The sequence below is a fragment of the Tupaia chinensis genome, unplaced genomic scaffold (genome assembly GCF_000334495.1).
Source record: "Tupaia chinensis unplaced genomic scaffold, TupChi_1.0 Scaffold000303_1, whole genome shotgun sequence".
Lineage (NCBI taxonomy): Eukaryota > Metazoa > Chordata > Mammalia > Scandentia > Tupaiidae > Tupaia > Tupaia belangeri.
The window spans coordinates 1,812,044-1,830,990 of record NW_006159793.1 but is presented as its reverse complement, the minus strand read 5'-3'; the positions used below and the strand labels follow the sequence as shown (position 1 = coordinate 1,830,990).

Sequence of the window (18,947 nt, the reverse complement as noted above, 5' to 3'; positions counted from 1 at the left end):
CTTGGGCACACACGCACACGCGCCTGGCGTTGAGTTTAAGCCACTGGGTCCAGGACTCGAACCGTGGTTGACTATGTGGGAGTCCAGCGACATAGCCATTATGCTAACTGCTGGTCCCCCTGATCGCACTTCTAACAGCACTCCTTCCTGGTCTCCTCACACTGAATGCCGCACAACGGAGGGCTGGGCATGGAGGGTGAGTCCGGAAGGCTAGCGACAGGGCCTGAGACAGAAGTCGGATGGGAGGGAGGTGAGACAGTCTAGCCAAGAATCCAGAGCGGGGAGGCAGGAGACCTGAGTTTGCGGTCTGACTGTGCCACCACCTTGCTAGAAAACTCTGTCCAGCACCCAACCCCTCCCAGGACCTAAGCATCCCTGCTGGTAAATGGACGGGATCAGACAAAGGGCGAGTCCCTATTACAAACTCCAGGTTTATAACGTGGGCGAAGGCCACGCCACCTGCACACAGTGGGCTCACAGCCCTCCTGGCTAGGGGGCGCACTTGGCTGCAGTGTGGATGCATGTGGCGGCTGACTAGGCAGGTTCACTGCCTGCCGGAGTGACTTCTGGTGCAGCCTTTGTTTAGAATTTTCCACGCCTCTGCTTGCCTTTGATAATTGTGTGCTGACTACACGTGTAAAAAAAACCTTCCACAGCCCCCTCTGAAATGTCTCCTGTCGCACCCGCCTCTCACAACAAGAGTGCTGGGGAAGAAAGGGAGCCATGACTCGTCTGACTGGGCTGGCCGCAGTCGGAAGCCCAGGGAAAGCTCCTCTTGTTGCCTCTGCCTTCTCCAGTGACCTAGGGCGTCTCGCTCAACCTGGGCCTCGGGGCACGAAGGACATACATGTTGGGCTTTAGAAGATAGCTTGGGGAGGGAAGGCGGCCCTCAGCCTAGTGGGAGCCGTATCCCACATGGCCAACCGTGGCTTGAATCCTGGCCCCAGTAGCTTGGAAAACACTCGGGGCATGTGTGTGTGCATGCCCCAAATCCCTGACAGCATGGAGAGATGGAGAAGGCTGCAGCGCCCACACCACACTGAAGGATGCCTTCTCTCTCTGGCCAGCACACGTTCGCTCTTGCACCCTCTGACAATTTATAAAAAGAGGATCTCAGTGGTTTGGCTTTGGAGGTGGTCGTCATGAGGGGCCCAGGAGGGTGCCCCACATCAGAGGAGACAGGGGCAGCTCCCTGCAGTGCGGCGAGCCTCCCAGTGCCCCAGCCCTGTGGTGGGGTAGGGGAGATACCCAGGACAGGCCAAGCCAAGGGGCCAGAGGATGGGCAGAGGCCCTGTTCAGTGCTCTGGAGAGGGAAGCTAAGTGGGGCCTCTTTCCTCGGAGCCCAGTTCTTGCTTTTTGTCAGCAAATACTCCAGAACATCAAGGCAAGCTGGCCCAGGTGTGCTCTTGGAGACACTTGTCCCTTACCTCTGATGGAGTCAGGGATGGCTACTGCCCCCAGGCCAGGTGACTTAAACCACAGTCTGCTTCCCAATGCCAGGCGACTACTTCCTGGGTGCCATGCCTTGATCCAGACTTGCTGCACCAGCTCTGCCCTGGAGGGCTGACACAGCCCAGAGGAGCTGGCTGGAGCAGCTCTGGGGCACTCGCTGCTTAGGGTCTCCTCTCCTCCAGGGGCTGGAGGACCCTCTGGCCTTCTGTCTAAGCCACAATGCGCATCACAAGACACTGCTGGGGACAAGCCAGCAGGACAGCCAGAGACAGCCAAGGCCCACATCACAAGATGGCCAAGACGCTGCTCACTCAAGGCAGAGGTGGCCTCGCCGGGTGTATCAGCCTCCCCCAGGGCTGGAGAAACCCCATGTCCAGGCTAGCACCAACACCTGGGTTCGGGTGCCACCTGCACTGTGAGGAGCACCTCCAGGTCTACTGGAGGGCCACAGGCCACGCTTGGAGAGGCCCTGGTGGCAGATGGGACCATGCTGGCAGGCTTGCTGGGGGAAAGGTTTCATCCCTCTGTGCCCCTCTTAGAGCCCTTGACTCACCTGTTTTAGGGGACATGGCGCCTGCTGCTTGTTGGGACTCTGCCTCCCGCTTGCTGTGTGGGTCATCTTTGACGGCCAGAGTGGAGGAAACCGAGGTTCTGGAGTCTGGCTTGAGAACAGTCTTCGAAGCCTGGGAATTGGCCAGGGTCAGCCCAGGGGTCACATACCCTGAGAGGAGAGACTGAAGAAGCCCAGTGTGAAAGAGGCTGTAACCCCAGCCCACCTGGCCTGAAGCAGGTCCTGCTGAGAAGAATCTAGCCCAGGGACCTCTGGGAGTGGGTAGCCCTGTCGGTGCAGAGCAGTGTGTACTGAGGCTGGAGGGGAGCTCCAGCCCTTGCTGTGTGCCTCCTGGAGAACTCTAATTTAATCCACGTTTTATTTATTTACATATCTATTTTTAAAATTTGCTATAAGGTGCATGCACTTGCCAGAGAGAGAGAGAGAGAGAAGTTTCGCAGGCGGGGAACCGAGGCTCAGTACGGGCTGACCTGGCCCAGGTCACAGAACAATCAAGGTACTGAGCGGGGGCTGTGGCCGACGGCTCCACCAGGCTCAGTTCGCTCCCCTCTCAGTTGGCCCTCGCTCTCCCTCAGGCACCCTCACCCAGCCTGTGAGAAATCTCCCTCCAGGGGAGATGGCCACAGCACAGTCCCTTCTCCCCCATTCTCCTCTCAGGATTTTGGGCATGCATGCAAGCACACGCACATGGCTTGTTTTCCAATCTGCCAAGCCCGAAGACTCAAATTGTGCAGCTGACTACATGGGCTCCGGCTGCCTTAACCTGCACGCCACCTGCTGCCCCATACACACTGCACACTGGCACGTTTAAAAAGGCAATTTCTTATTACTCATGCAAACGAAAAATTCCTAGCACGTGCTACATACAGACAGTAACCTTAGTAGAAATTTGCTAGGGAACACGTGTGTCTGGTACCATCCGGGAACAAGGTCAATGCTTCCCACAGACCGTGAGGGTTAGCTGTGGCCGTGTGGAACGTGGGAGAGAGCGAGCCTGGCTGTTCTTTTTTTTGGGAGAGGTTTTCACTATAGGGCACGTGTGCTCGCCAGACAGACAGAGAGAAAGAAAGCGAGAAATCACCCCCCGGAGGGGATGGTCACGCTGCAATCCCTTCTCTTCCATTCTCCTCTCGGGATCTTGGGCACGCACGCACACGCGCCCGGCGTGAGTTTTAAGCCACCGGGTCCGGGACGCGAACTGCGGTCGACTACGTGGGAGTTCAGCGACATAGCCATTATGCTAACTGCTGGTTCCCGAGCCTGGCTGTTCTGCTGCTGGGCCACCTTCGGGATTTAGGACCAGCCTATCTGCAGATAGGACTGTGCCCTGAGCCCTGGGGAAGAGGAAGGGTCCAGACCCAACCCAAGGGATAGTCTCACGTACGACTGCACCAGGGGCCAGGAGGCTGGCCCGGGGCTCCAGCACTAAGTCGGTGACCTGACAGCCCACTCCCTGGCAGTTACCTGGGATGGTGCCACCACCTCCTCCTCGCTGGACTCTGTAGAGGTCTCCTCCACCAAGGTCTCTTTCCCAGAGGGGACTGGCTCTGCTGGAGAAGCACAGGTACCTTGCTGGGATCTGGGTGGCCCCTGCCAACTGGGCTAGGCAGAGTCCTTTAAGAAAGGATCTGAGATGTCCTGGCCTCCTGGATGTCCCTCACCCTGCTGCCCGAGGCTTCCTATTGCTCCCTGCAAACTCGACACGCTGCACAGCCTCCTAGGGGAGCAGTGAACTGCCAAAGCCCTCTCTGCTGCTCCCCTGGGAGAGGCTGGCTCTGGAATTCTGGGGAGTCATTTAAGGGAGCCGAGAGTGGTCAAGAAGCAGGCCGGTGTTTGCAATCACCTGGACCGACTTCCCTGTGAAGTTACGCAGGCGGGGAAACCGAGGCCAGTATGGGTTGGCTTGGCCCAGGCTGCAGATCGATCATGGTATGGAGTGGGGGCTGCGGCTGACGGCTCCACCAGCCTGTTTTGTCCCCCTCTCAGCCTCCCCTCGCCTCTCCCTCTGGCACCCTCACCCAGACTGTGGGCCGACTTGGCCTTTGGGGGCCCTCCAGCACCCTTGGGGCTCCCTGAAGAGCTGTCACTGCTGTTCTCGCTGTCATCTGAGCTCCTGGGGGCTTTGGCCTTGGAGTGTCCCGAGGCGGTGGCTGTGGCCCGCTGGCCCGCAGGAAGCTTGGGTGTTCTCAGCTTGTTGGTCACTTTGGTCCTCTGGGGGCTCGCCACAGGAAGTGTTCCCACAGCACCATCAACCTGATTTGGCGAAGGGCGAGAGAGTGGAAGGAAGAAGTAGGGCGAGTTAGGCCTAGTGTGCGTCCGCCCTTCATCTGGGCCATTGCGTGAGGCACGGCACACGCGCGACCTCGCTCGGTCCTTCCCACCACTCCGAGATGGGTGCCATGGTGCTTCTACAGGCCAGGCTGCCAGTCTAGGGTGCACGTGAGGGTGGAAGTCCCCATGCGGGCAAGTCTGCGGGGAGGGACAAGGAGATTCAGCCTGGCCGGTGCCCTCCCTCCCCCACTCTGTGGCAGGGCTGAGAGGGGAAGCAGCCTCCCCTCTGGGGGCAGAGCTGGGTGGGCATGGCTCTCCAAGCTCACCCCTATTGAAGACTGGGCCCTGGCAGGAGAAGGTTGGGCCTCATTGGCTTTCTGGGCGAGGACCTTTAGGGCAGCCTGGGTCAGCGGGAGGGAAGTCGGGCTCTTCTTTGTCACCTGTGGACAGCCAGAGGCAGCCATGAGACTCCTGGTTCTCGGGATACCGTCTATGCTATGCCCTGGCCAGACCCTATCTGGCTGGGGTAGGGTTGGGGCAGTCAAAGGGGCAACGTCGCTATCTGGGCGGAAAACCAGGTGCCATCTGTAACTGACTGCTCGTGCTTTAACGTCACCTCCTTAGGGAGGCCTTCCATGCTCATTCTTCTGAAAACAGGTTGCCCCATTATTCAAATTAGTTGCTGTTCTGTTTCTGTCGAAGCACCTGCCAGCTGGAGAGGGCTTTATACAGATTTGGGTTTTCCTGTCTGAAGCCCTGCTAGCCTGGGAATGCCACAAAACACAGACCTTCCTGTCTGTCCCTGCTGTGTCCCCAGTGCCCGGCATAGGCTGCACGGGTAAATGGACGCGGCTTTCCAAGTGCAGGAACCACGTGAGGCTACCCTTCAGCACCCGTGCGTCCAGGTCTCTGTGTGCTCTTGCCTGTGATGAGCCCAGTGAGTAGGTAGCACCCCGGGCCCTCCAAACGCGGCTGCCCAACTCCCCTGGCCCGTCCCAGGGCTCTCCTACTCCCTCGAGTGGGGGCTGGAGTGTGCAGTCAGGAGACTGGGTCTGGGCTGCTTAGTCCCGGCAAGCCACAAACTGGTGGGGGGTGCACTCAGTCTTACTGAAGACTGGCTCGCCCCCCCCACCCCGCTGCCCCTACCCCTACCCTGCCCTGCCTGCAGATTCAGGCAACGACTAAATAAAAGGCACCGAAAATGGTAACGGCAAGGAAGAACATTATAGTCGTTATTACGAACACAAAAAAGGGCAACTTTTCTTCACAGCATTTCAAAACCAGGAGGAAGAAAGCAAAGCAAACCAAAGGTCCCAGCCTGTTGGAAAAGCTGAGGAGAAACCCAAGAAGCAGAGCTGGCTCTGCCCTGAAGCCATGCTTCCAGATCATTCTTCCCAAGTCAAAGGTGATTCGGGTGTCCAGCATCAGGACTCGAGCCAGGAGGCCAAGAAGGCCTCTGGCTTTAAGTGGCTGCTACCTCTGTGGGGGGCTGGGGGAGCCAGCAACTGCAGTCTGACTCCCACACGCAGGTAGGGTGGGAGTGCAGCAGCCAGCACCCCCTGGCTGCCCCAGCTCTCCCTGCCCCCCAGGTACCTGACTGGGTGGTCCCTCCTGTTTCATGCCTTCTGACACCTGATTGGGCTCCTTGCTGCTACTGGCCCTGGGGGCGATCTGTGGGCGGGCACTGGGCACAGTCACCACGCTGGCTCTAATGGCTGAAATGGAGAACAGGGGGTGCATCAGAGTGCAGAACCCCATTGGAGGCCCCCCAGCATAGCAATAACCCTCTCACCAGCCCTTCCCAGGAACCCAGTGCTGTGCTTAGGGCTGATACAGGTAGACTCGCTTGCTCCCCTCCCCAAGCCTTCCAGACAGAATTGATGAGGCTCAGTGGAATAGGTGGTTGCTAAGGAAGGGACCCCAGGCTTTCTCCTTGTCTCCTCCCCTCAGGCCAGGCCATTGTTCCTGAGCACTGGGCTGGGGCACTGATGCTAACGACTGTCCCTGCAGTTAACGCTGTCTCAGGGGAACTGCTCTAGTCACCTGCACAGGCTGTTCACGGGTGCTCACTGCAGCTCGGCTTACAACGGCCAAGCACGCCCAAGCAAACCCCCCCCACCCCCCAGCACGACACTGACTAAACTAACGTGGTCTGCCTGCCCAAAGGCCAGCTTTGTGGCCAGTAGCAATCATGCCATGCACAGCTAATGATGACAAAACCCAACGCCACGATGTAGCCAATAAAGATGGGCATCAGCTACACGCATTGTGGTCTTACTTTAACAACACGTGTACATCTTATGGTTTCTTTTTGGAAAGTCAGCACTTGTAAAATGGGAACAGTTATTCAGGGCAGTGGGATTATGGGTGATATTTTTTTCTTTTGTGCTAATTTGTATTTTTAAACCATTCTATCAGGATCAGGTATTTTTCTCCTAAAAGTGTCAAAAAAAAAAAAAACTAGCCATTTCAACCACTGTCCTGTTATCGTTGGTGGAATCAAAGCCTTAGATGTCAAAGAAACCCCAGATCTGGCCCTGCCATCAGTTAACAGATGAAGTTTCTCCCTACAGTATTTCCGCTCTGGGATTACCCTACCCCCTTCCCATGCCGCCAGGCACAGGACGCTTACTGCCACCTGCCAGTCGGTGCCACATTCGGTCGTTACAGTGCCCTTCTTCCTCAGACTACACAGGACCCTGGGCCCTGCCACGGTTAGCCAATGGGCCTGATTCCAAGCCTGTGGGTCAGCCAGGAGCGCCCCAGAGACTGCCTCCTGACCACCATCTTTAGGCGACTGGGCCAGAGTCCTTTCATTCAGAACTTCAATGCGGGGCGTGCCAGTGGCCACAGCCAAGCCTGGCAGGTGTCGTGGGGGAGGCAGCACTGCAGGGGCCGCGCTCACCGGGACTCGAGCACTGCGAAGCGGGGATCACGTCCTCATCCTCGCTCTCGGAGGAGCTCCTGGCCGTGCTCTCCGAGGCCCGGGCCTTTCTTGGGGCGCTCGCTGCCCGGGCTTGTGCGGGGGTAGCAGCTGGGCCAGCTGGACTACGATTAGGGTCGACAAAAATCAGAGGGGTTTTAATCACCTTGAAAAACAAAAACAAAACACCCCCCCATGATTAAAGGCTTGGCCAGGGGAAGGGGAAGACGGGACAGGGGAGGATTTTACAAGTCAAGGGGTCCCAAAGAACTTGGGGTTGCCAGGCACAGAGGCTGATGGAGCTGCCCAGAGCACACCTGGCCCACGCCCACCCCAACCTTAGAGCTCATGGGAGCCCTGCCAACCCCCGCTGAGCCCCAAGCGTGGCAGTTATCGGCTGCTGTGCAGTGAGAGCAGTGCGAGTCCAGAGAGGGGAAGAGCACTGCCCAGGCCATGCGGCCTCCTGGAAGCACAGCCAGGGCAGAGCGTGCAGCGCTCTCCTCCGCTGACTTCAGAGACAGCGCCTGCCCGAGCAGTGTTCCTGCAGCCCCGTCATGATGGTCTTCACCCAGGGAGCTGTTCAGTCTAGTCGCTCCCACCCCAGAGACTGCTGTGGCCCTCCTGAGACGTGGCCTATGGCACAGCCTCCAGCTCCACCACCGTTTAGCCAACAAATAAATGGAACGGGGAAACGTGTGTGTGTGTGTGTGTGTGTGTGTGTGTATGTGTGTAGGGAGCCAATGGATCAAGACCCAGGGGCTGCTAACTCAGCATAGTGGGGGTCTCCTGGCAGACTCTCACCCAAAGGCTGGACATAAAAACCCCCACTCATGAGACGACTGGGGAAATGGTACTACGTGGATGGGTCAGTCAGGTACTGCGGCTGTCCTTGTAGACTCTGGTCTGTATCAGTGACAGCTGCCCTGAATGAGGGGCTGAGAGGGCCTTCAGGGCTCTCCAGCAAGCATGGGAACCGAGGGGAGGGCTCGCAGGAAACGCGCACATATGTTCCTAGCTGCTGAGGCTGGACCGGCACAGGGGTTCCTTCCATAGGACTACCCCTTTAGCCCTGCTTTACATTTTCCCACAGAACAGCAGAATCAAGCTGTAACAGCTTCCCCGGACATACCCCCAGCACACAAGGGGACTCCAGGTCTGGCTGGAACTGGGCAAGCTTACTGCTCCCCAGATGTCACAGCTGGTTTGGCTCCCTCAGGCTGGGGGGGGCGATGCATGGCAGGAAGAGGAAGCAGGCTGAGGTCAAGGAGGGCCACAGCAGGTCTAGGACCCAGCCTGCTTCAAGCCACTCTGTCCACCTCCTGAGCCTGGCTCAGCACCTCCCAACTCCAGGCTGCGGTGAAAGGAGGGGTAAGTAAAAAGGCAGGAAGGTGCTGCCTGAGGGTGGAGGCTCTGCTGGGCTTAGGCCCTTCCTACCCCTGCCAAACAGCCTCCCCCGCGGCTGCTCTGATCTGCCACTTCCAGAGCCTTCCTTCCCACGTGATGAAAAAGAGAAGGATGGAAAGTGGGAGCAGGCTTACAGTTGAGGGAGGGGGGGATCTATATATATGTGAGAAGACAGAGGAACAGATTGTCGGGGACGAAGAGAGGCAACGAACCCACTGAGGCAAACAATAGCGTCTCGGGATGTTAAAAGCAGCTCAGCAGCAAAAGCCTCCTCCTAGTTCCACCTGCCCACGCCACCCCGCCCCGGCCTCGCGGCTGTGGGAGGGAGCTGGTGCAGGGGGCCTGGCTGCAAGGGCAGGGGCGGGGCACAAGGGGGACCATGGCCCACACAGCCCACGCTGAGCACTGAGCACGGCAGGAGTGCAGTCACAGTCCACAGACCTTGAAAAGGCAGCATTGCTGCCCAGGTGTGGGAGAAGACCTGCTTCTGTGCCTAACGCTGCCACGACTTCACTGTGTGGTCATGCCCCGACCTTCCTGATCCTCAGCTTCCCATTCATTGAAAGGCTTCCTTTTTTTTTGGAGAGGTATTTTTTTTTGCTATAGGGTGCATGCGCTCACCAAACAGACAGAGAGAGACAGAGAGACAGAAAGCGAGAAATCACCCCCCAGGAGGGATGGCCACGCTGCAATCCCCTCTCCTCCCTTCTCCTCTCAGGATCTTGGGCACGTACGTACACGCGCCCGGCGTTACTTTAAGCCACTGGGTCCGGGACGCAAACCACGGTCGACTACATTGGAGTCCAGCGACATAACCATTATGCTAACTGCTGGTCCCATCATTAAAAGGCTTCTAATTGCACCCTGGCTGCAGCCACCGGATGGGTTCTGATGCACTGTGGAAACCGCTGTAAGGCGCACATATGCAGGGTATACTTGCGGGCTCAGCAAGAAAAACCAGGTAGAAATGAAGCAGTGAAACCAGCACTGCCTCAGCATCAGGCTGACCTCCCTATAGGTGCTGAGTGGTCTGACCCAGGGGGAGGCCAGGGTCTGAGGCCTGCAGAAGCCACCTGAGCTCATCACTCTGGCTTGCATTCCTGGGAGTCTGATGCAGAGCCGGGGAGAGGGACTGATGGCCCAGGCTGCTGCAAAGGACAGTCACCAAGACACTGCTTCTTTGAGAGCCTCTCTCAGAACTGCTGGTGGTGGTCAACAGATCCCAGGGGACTGAGAAATTTCGCTCCTTGGGGCTGCAGCCTGGAGCCTTGAGATTCACAAGCCATCTTGAATGGGTGAAGAAGGTTGAACCTCCAGGGTGACCAGCAAACTGAGGCTAGGGGCTGGATAGGAACTGATTCTCCAGGCACCAGACGGGGGCTCCCCCGGGATCAGTCAGGCTAGGGCTCGATTTAACACCCTGGTTTAAATTCTTACAGATTTCTTTCTTCTTTGCTGTCTCAACTTGCGACTTTGAGGGCAGGATCTACTTTTTTCTTCCCTAGAAATAGGGTCTATGTTGCCCCAAAGTCTCATTCCTCTTGCTTCAGCCTCCCAAGCAGCTGGGGTTACAGGCACACACCAGCTCCCCAGCTTTCTCTCTTTTCTTTTTTCTTTTTCTTTTTTTTTTTTTCAGATTTAAGTACACAGAAAAAAGAAAAAAGAAAAAAAGAAAGGATAAAGATAATTAGAGGCCAGATGGTGGCACAGCAGTAAAAGTGACACTCCGAGACTAATCCATGGGAAGGTTCTGGGTTCACGTTCAGAGACTTCCCTGAGCATACTGGGCATGTGTACACCTGAGATCCAGGGCTGGCATAAGGTTCACGACCCTGTGGAGGATGCTATCTCTGTCTCTAACTCTCACACTCACTGAAGAAATAAACTTGGGGAAAAAAAAAAGAATTTTCATTGACAAGTAAGTGCACAACACGACATTCTGAAGTACTGTGCTGTGGAACGGTAACGTAGCCACCTGACACACACAGCACCCCATAAGCTCGCTGCTTTCTTTTTCATTTGGAGCCCAGCCAAGGTCAAGCCCAGACTCTGGTCCGAGGTCACTGTCACAAGGGACAGATTCTAAGAAATTCCACTCTGTGGGGATGAGGCTCAGTAAAGGGCCTGGGAACGGAGCCCCGGTCTCCATGGTGGCCTCCTAAGCAGGAGCTCCGCTTGCCACACTGACTAATAATAAAAACTGAGCGAAACTTGTCAATAGAGAAGTACTCAATAAATGCATAATAATTATAATAATAATGAGCAAGCTGGGATTAGGAGCTAAAGGTCCGCCAGCTAGGCTGCAGCTTCTCCAGGCTGTGCCTGCCTTCCCGAACCCTCCTGGGGGGTGCACAAAATGCCAGCTTTTTTCTTTCTGCCTTTTTTAATAGGGACTCCTGAATCTTCAGGACTAACGTACCAATTAAACAGTTCAGTTTAAGCATGATGTTCATTTTAATTGTGTTAGTCCGCCCCCACAGAGAACGGCGAGGCGGCCCCCTCCCTCCCAGCTGTTTGGATCCCTCAGAGAAGGAGGCAGACTCAGAACGGCTCCTCAGAGAGACAGAGGGTGGTGCCCGTGCCCTAGAGAGGGCAGCATCAGGGCAGGGCCAGGTAGCAGGTATGCGCGTGCATGGCCTACTCAAACACATCTTCCACTGGTCATCAGCCACGTGACACTGCCTGGTCACTCAACTCATCTGAGCCTCATGCACTCTGCTTTAAAATGGGAATAACAAAAGGACCTTCCCTCATAGAATGATTGTGGGAATTAAACAGAATAATGCAAATATAGGGCTTTGCACAGTGCCTGGCGAACTGGGAGTGACCCGTAACGTTAGCTGTAGCTTATCATTATTTCTGTAATCTGCTACTAAGGAAAGAAGGGCAGTGGGCACCCCAACACTGGTGGTGTGCAGGCGGCACCTGAGCTGACCGATGGACCGACAGGCATGCGGAATGTGGTATTAAGGAGATGCCATTGGTCTGGGGGTTGCAGGACTCTAGCAGCTCTGGTTAGGTTCCAGCGGGGAAACTGGCCCTCTGAGAACCCAGGCAGAAGCTCCCAGGAACTCAGGGCCAGAGGAAGACTAACGCTATCTGCCAGAAAGGCCTGGGCTTGCAGGAAGCACGGACCACAGCAGCCCAGCTGACTTGGGGCTCTGAGGTCAGGAAGACAAGTGGGGCTCGGTCTCATCCTGTGGAGGCTCTAGTCTAGAAGGATCATGGGCTCCAAGTGCCAGGTGCAGCAGAGCAGAGGAAGGTGCCCCACAGGCATGAGGCCCACAGGATCCTATTGAGCCCTGCAGAAGGCTCCCAGTCACAAAGAAGAAATAGGGAACACACAGAGCTGGGGACACATCTGTGCCCTTCCGCAGCCTTATAGATTATGAGAACGAGGGAACCACTTCAGTTCTTACGGCCTTAGCTCCCGACCTGCCAAGTGGAATACCACAACTTGCATTCCTGGCTAGGCAGGGGACGTGCTGCATACTTTATGCATGAGCACCGGCATCACACACACAGCAGAGAGGCATCACGCTTGCGCCTGCTTTACAACGGCCCAGGTGTCTGCCCCGATCCTGGGGCTGGTGGGTGGGAGAGCTGGCCCTTGACCCTGTATGGTCTGGCTCCGAAGCCCATGTGTGCAGCCATGTTCTGCCGCCTGCCTTATGGGCTCACTGTTAGGATGAATGTGTCAAAACAGAGGAAAGACCTCCAGAACTGTGGAGGACTATTTAAATGTGGTGAGATTTTCCCTGTGGGAAACACTTGCCCTCTCCCCCAGAAGCCCACTGGCCTGGCTCTGGACTCGCAGTTCCTTTAAAGCAAAAGTACAGCCTACCTGGCCCGATGGTAGCTCCTCATCACTGCTTTCGGAGGACCCCTCCGCGTTGTTCTCCTGGGGTCCTGAGGTCAGGCTCTTGCTTCTAGCAGCTTGGGAGTTACTGTCCTTCTGAGGGGCCACGACCTGGTCAAGCACATGGTGGGGAGACAGGAATCAGCTGAGAAGGCGACATGGCTGGCAAGCAATGACCTCACACACCTGGTTCTCAGGTCGGGCGGCCTAGCTCCTTCCTGCACACACTCAAGGCAGCTGCTGGCCCAGCATGCCCCACAGCCACAGGAAACACGAGTCCCCTTGCTTATTCTCCCTTATGAGCTGAAAGCGCTGTTTGACTCAGAAACACCTAAAACCCAGGGCTCTAATGCTTGTCTGGGGAGTCTGAACAAGGAGTGACAACAGCCTCAGACAGGACTGCAGGCATAAGCCAGCAACCCCAGCCTAATCACACTTGGTTGTCCTACCCCCAGCTCAGAGTGGCAGCAGCTAGAAGTACTCCCCTGACTGCCATCCCTTCCCACCAGGCCGGGTATGGGATGGGCATTGCAGCTGGAGGCCAGAGGAGGATGTGGAGAGCAGTAAGGAGGTAATGGGGATAAGGAGGTAATGGGGGTGACACCAGCTCAGGGGAGGACCAGGAAGGGCAGAGGGAAGCTCTGTGCTTCCCTACTGGCATAAAGGTCCGACCTTTCACTACTCAGCTCAGCCAGGAAAGTAGGCCCCAGGTGGCCTGAGTTCTAATTTCTCAAGCTAAGCTAGAAGATCCTGATTTATACGTGTCACTTCCCAAATTTTACATGGGGGCAGCTACGATGAACAATGATTGCCTCCCCAGCAGCGTGTCTCCCAGCCGTCATCTAGTTTTCCTTCCCCACCTGCACCTGAACCTATGGGATGACTGAAGAGCGCTGGTGGCTCAGGGCCTGGCGGGTCTCACCTGGGCCAGTGTCTCCTCCTCGCTGTCCGACTCCTCACTACTGCTCTCCGAGTCTTCTCGCTTCCCCACCTGAGCCTGGGCGGCTGCAGGCCTTGTCTTTCCAGGGGGTGGTCCTGGAGGAGCCCCTTTCCTGGGGGACTCCTTGGCAGGGACTGAGGTAGCTCTGACTTGAGAGGTCTTCCCTGTAGGCTTTACCTGCCATGTAAGAAACAGGAGAGGAATTGGTGGCCAGATCCCACATGGCTGACTGTGGTTCAAGTCCTGGATACCGTGGCTTAAAACACAGCAGGTGTATGTGCGTGAACTCAAAGTCCCGAGAGAAGGGACTGCAATGGCATGGCCAACCCCCTGGGAGGTGATTTCTCACTTTCCTCCCTCTCTGGTGAGTGTACACCCCTATAGCAAAATAACAACGAAAACAAAACAAAGCAAAAAACCTTTTAAGAACAAAAATCTGGGGGGCTGGCAGGTGACATGGTGGTTAAGGTGCTGGACTCCCACAGGGCTGATTTCAGTATGAATCCTGGACCTGGTGGCTTGTTTTCTCACTTTCCCTCTTTCTCTCTCGCCAAATTAAATACTACTACTACTAATTAAATTAAAGAATTAGAAAAAGAACAAAAATCTATACAGGCCAGAACAGGGCAGGGGCCCCTCACTTCGTCTGGCATCCATGGCCTCCACAAATGCTATTGGTAATGAGCAACGAGAAGGGACTGCAGCAGGCAGAACGGCCTTCTCTGCTGGCCGCCCGCCCTCACGCTCTGCCCTCTGCACACATGGCTTGCTGGACAGGCTGCCCGTCCCCTCTTGTCTGCTTAATGCCGGTCCTCCTGGCCATTCGGACCTCTTCTCTAAGCGCTGTCAGCCACAGCAGTCAGAATAACTGCAAAAACAATCATGCCTTGCATTGGTAACCATAAGCTACTGAAGGGAGATACTTCATACCACATGGTGGTTGGTGATGTCGGTTTTATTCTTTTTCATTGCTGGAGGGCACGTGTGTTTGTCAAAGATAGAGGGATGCGAAAGAGCAGCCCAGCAGGGCATGATCGTGCTGGGAAGCACCTGATGTGTTCTCCAGACCACTGGGCTGGGGTCTGAACTGTGGACTGCGACGTGGGATCTGACTCCCTTAACCACCATGGGGCTGACCGTGTTTAAGAGCTCTTGATGCTTGCTTTACTCACGAAGTAAACAGAAATCTAGGAGGGGATAAGCCTGGCCCGGCACAGGGACTTCCTGCTTCCCTTTAGAATCGGAAGTCCAGGCTAGCTGCGAGGGGTGATGGGAACGCAGTGCTCTGCGATGGGGCCGCTGTATGTGGAGGTCCCGGGACGACAGGTCTCCCATGCAGGTGGCAGGGAGGGGGACGCTCGCACCTAAGTGCTCCTGACCCTGGCTGGCTGAAGATGCGGGAGGACTGTGGTATGCGCACCTTGTTAGAAACACTTGTCTCTCTCCGGAATAAATAAATACACTTAAAAAAAGCAACTAAACGAAAAGCTGAAGATCAGGTCTCACCGAGGGCACATTTCCACAAGGTCACAACTGGCTGAAGCTCACAGGGACTGTTCTAGGTGTGGTGAGGGCTCTGCAGTTTGCCCCGGTTGCCACCACTCTCTACTGCCTCTCCGGTCACCAAGGCTCCATGTCAGGTGCCACCTATCACTTCCACCGGGGCTGTGACAATCATCTCGGGCACTGCCTGAGCCCTGAAGTGCTAGTTACACCCTGAGTTTATTCGGGACATACAGAGGAAAGTCATCCATATGTTCCTCATTCCCTCTCCCCCACTTCCAGGGCCCAGGCTTCCCACCAAGCTAGTCGGCCCTCTCTGGGAGACACACCTGCCTGTGTGTTCCTACACTAACTCCAAGTCACCTGACGCTGACCGGGACATCCCTGGATTCCTGGCCTCCTGTGCTTTGGTGGGAGCTGCTGGCCGGCCCTTTCTCAGGGATAGGGTGTCTGCTTGTGGTGTGGGGGCCTTGGCCAGATCGATGGGGGTGGGGGTGGAGCATGTGCAGGACACCTTCACTGGGGACTTGGTTTGGGGATCCTGAAGTCAGAGCCTTAATCCGATCTTTCCCCACCTGGCTCTGAACCCATGTGATGACTGAAGAGCGGGTGGTGGTGGCTCAGGGGCCTGGCACATCTTACCTGGGCTGGCGTCTCCTCCTCGCTGTCTGACTCCTCGCTGCTGCTCTCCGAGTCCTCGTGCTTCCCTGCCTGAGCTTGGGCAGCTGCAGGCCCTGTCTTCCCAGGGGGTGCTGGAAGAGTCCCTTTCCGGGGGGACTCCTTGGCAGTGGCCAAGGCAGCTCTAACCTGAGGGGTCTTCCCTGGGGTCGTCGTCTGCAGTGTAAGAAACGGGAGGGGAATTGGTATGGAGGTTAAGGAGTTTGGATCCCCAGTTCAAGTCCCAGGCACTGTGGCTTGAAAAAAACTAGGTGCGTGTGCATGCGAACACAAAGTCCTGAGAGAAGGGATTGAGGCATGGCCATCCCCCGTGGGGCGATTTCTCACTTTCCTCTGGTGAGTGTATGCCCCTGTAGCAAGCTAACAACAAAAAACAAAACAAAACAACACAATCTTCAAGAACAAAAATGTGTGGGACTGGCAGGTGGTGTGGTGGTTAAGGTGCTGGACTCCCACATGGCTGACTTCAGTTTGAATCCTGGACCTGGCAGCTTGCATTCTCACTTTCCCTTTCTCTCTTGGCAAATTAAAAATAATAAAGAAAATTAAAAGATAAAAAGCACAAAAATCTACACACGCCAGAACAGGGCAGGGGACCATGACTTTGTCTGGCATTTCTGCCCACCACAAATGCTACTAGCAATAAGCAACAAGAAGTGACTGCTGCAGGCAGGGTAGCCTTCTCTGCTGACCGGCCGCCTGCATGCTCCACTCTCTGCACACACAGCTTTCTCTCCAGGCTGCCTTTCCTCCCTGGGTCTGCTGAATGCTCATCCTCCTGGCCTCTCAGACCTCCCTAGCGCCCTCAGAGCGTCACCAGAATAATTTGCAATAATCATCATGTCTTGCACTATTAACTGTAAGCTCCGGAGGGATGTCTATCATACCCCATAGTGGTTGGTGTTTTTTATTTTTTTTTCTTCATTGCTGGAGGGCACGTGTGTTTGTCAGAGATAGAGGGATGCGAAAGAGCAGCCCAGCAGGGCATGATTGTGCTGCGATTTCTTGTTTCTCCATCGTGCTGGGAAGCACCTGATGTGTTCTCTAGACCACTGGGCTGGGGTCTGAACTGTGGACTGCGACGTGGGATCTGACTCCCTTAACCACCATGGGGCTGACCGTGTTTAAGAGCTCTTGATGCTTGCTTTACTCACGAAGTAAACAGAAATCTAGGAGGGGATAAGCCTGGCCCGGCACAGGGACTTCCTGCTTCCCTTTAGAATCGGAAGTCCAGGCTAGCTGCGAGGGGTGATGGGAACGCAGTGCTCTGCGATGGGGCCGCTGTATGTGGAGGTCCCGGGACGACAGGTCTCCCATGCAGGTGGCAGGGAGGGGGACGCTCGCACCTAAGTGCTCCTGACCCTGGCTGGCTGAAGATGCGGGAGGACTGTGGTATGCGCACCTTGTTAGAAACACTTGTCTCTCTCCGGAATAAATAAATACACTTAAAAAAAGCAACTAAACGAAAAGCTGAAGATCAGGTCTCACCGAGGGCACATTTCCACAAGGTCACAACTGGCTGAAGCTCACAGGGACTGTTCTAGGTGTGGTGAGGGCTCTGCAGTTTGCCCCGGTTGCCACCACTCTCTACTGCCTCTCCGGTCACCAAGGCTCCATGTCAGGTGCCACCTATCACTTCCACCGGGGCTGTGACAATCATCTCGGGCACTGCCTGAGCCCTGAAGTGCTAGTTACACCCTGAGTTTATTCGGGACATACAGAGGAAAGTCATCCATATGTTCCTCATTCCCTCTCCCCCACATTTACTGGGGAAGACTTGGTTTGGGGAAGGGATCCTGGAGTCAGAGCCTTAATCTGGTCTTCTGTCCCCACCTGGTCCTGAACCCACGTGATGACTGAAGAGTGGGTGGTGGCGACTCAGGACCTGGCGGGTCTCACCTGGCCCGGCGTCTCCTCCTCGCTGTCCGACTCCTCACTGCTGCTCTCCAAATCTTCTCGCTTCCCTACCTGAGCCTCGGCGGCTGCAGGCCCTATCTTCCTAGGGGGTGCTGGAAGAGTCTCTTTTGGGGTGGACTCCTTGGCAGGGGCTGAGGCAGCTCTGACCTGAGGGGTCTTCCCTGGGGTCTTTGCCTGCAGTGTAAGACACAGGAGGAGGGCCCAGAGGGTGGACATGTGAGACCCAGGAGACCAGGGGGCAAACGTAGCTGTGCCCGTTCTTCCCCGGACCTCACCTGAGCTGGCACCTCCTCTTCACTGTCTGACTCCTCACTGCTCTCTGAGTCCTCCTCTGGTCTTTGGACTAGCCCTGTCTGGGCCTGGGCTGCTGTGGTCAGCACCTTCCGCACCACTGGCTGGGACGCAGGGCCCCTTGCAGAGGCGGCGCCATTCTGGAGGGGTCTCACTGGAGGCTTTCCCTAGTTGCAAGGAGAGAATGGTATTAAGGGAGCAGACAGCATATCTACTTTTTGGCTACACACCCAGTGGCCTGAGTGTGGGGGGTCGCCCTGCCATGCAGGGCTTATGCGGACTGGGGTCACTGCTTGGTCCCCTCCTCCCATCCCAAACCCGAGACCTGCTGAGGCTTCTGGCGCCACTTGCCTTGGCCAGGGACTCCTGTTTGGCTTGAAGAGTTGCAGTGACAACTTTGCCGGGAGCTGGTGTTGCGCCTTTGAGTGAAGACACTCTGTTGGAAGCTGGACTAGCTTTGGCTGGAGAGGTTTTTACCGAGGCCTTCACCTGGAAGGAGAAAAGGGAAGGGACAGGAGGGAGCGGGAGAGCGAACATGGGGCAGTTAGCCAAGAATGCAGATTCTGAGTCCAGCGCCTGTCAGTATTCCAGCTTCCCCATCTAACAGCTGTGTGAACCTGAGCTGATGACTTGATCTCACTGAGTCTCGGTTTCCTTCTCTATAAGATGTGGCAATAAGAAGGCCCACTTACAGGATTACTGTGAAGATTAAACAAGAGACTCAGTGTTGAACATAGTGCCTGGAACACACTAAGTGGTCAGATAAACTTATTACTGAAAGCAATTTTCCTGGTGCTAGATAAACACAAGACTACCCAGGACAAAGGTGTTGTCTAGGCTCCCTCTCAGCTAAGTGGCCATGCCATTAAATTCTGGTTGGTGGAACATAACCTGGGTGCTGTGAGAGGTGAGAAACGTGTCTCCCTCCTCCCTGCTGGTTGGATTGCTAAGGTAAGAGCTGGAGCTCAGGTGCCCACCTTAGTCTACGAAGTGGGAGCCAGGTACTGCAGATGGCCAAGTAAGATAAAAACCACCATTGTAGGGGCCGGCAGGTGGCGTGGTGGTTAATGGTGCTAGACTCCTACAGGGGCGACTGTGGTTCGAGTCCTGGACCTGGTGGCTTTTACTTTCCCTCTCT

General features: G+C 55.9%; 1 protein-coding gene across 1 annotated transcript in view; it reads right to left on the bottom strand.

Moving 5' to 3' along the window:
- Positions 1-18,947, bottom strand: part of TCOF1 (treacle ribosome biogenesis factor 1) — a 45,184-nt gene that overhangs the window by 8,253 nt on the left and 17,984 nt on the right. Inside the window, exons 15-26 of the mRNA XM_006150903.3 lie at positions 18,161-18,298; positions 17,794-17,976; positions 17,501-17,692; positions 15,566-15,757; positions 13,403-13,597; positions 12,466-12,591; positions 7,200-7,383; positions 5,888-6,009; positions 4,621-4,734; positions 4,042-4,276; positions 3,488-3,570; positions 2,006-2,186 (exon numbers count right to left, since the gene is read on the bottom strand). Coding sequence (XP_006150965.1) covers positions 2,006-2,186; positions 3,488-3,570; positions 4,042-4,276; positions 4,621-4,734; positions 5,888-6,009; positions 7,200-7,383; positions 12,466-12,591; positions 13,403-13,597; positions 15,566-15,757; positions 17,501-17,692; positions 17,794-17,976; positions 18,161-18,298 — 1,945 coding nt within the window. The remainder of the gene's footprint in view (positions 1-2,005; positions 2,187-3,487; positions 3,571-4,041; positions 4,277-4,620; positions 4,735-5,887; positions 6,010-7,199; positions 7,384-12,465; positions 12,592-13,402; positions 13,598-15,565; positions 15,758-17,500; positions 17,693-17,793; positions 17,977-18,160; positions 18,299-18,947) is intronic.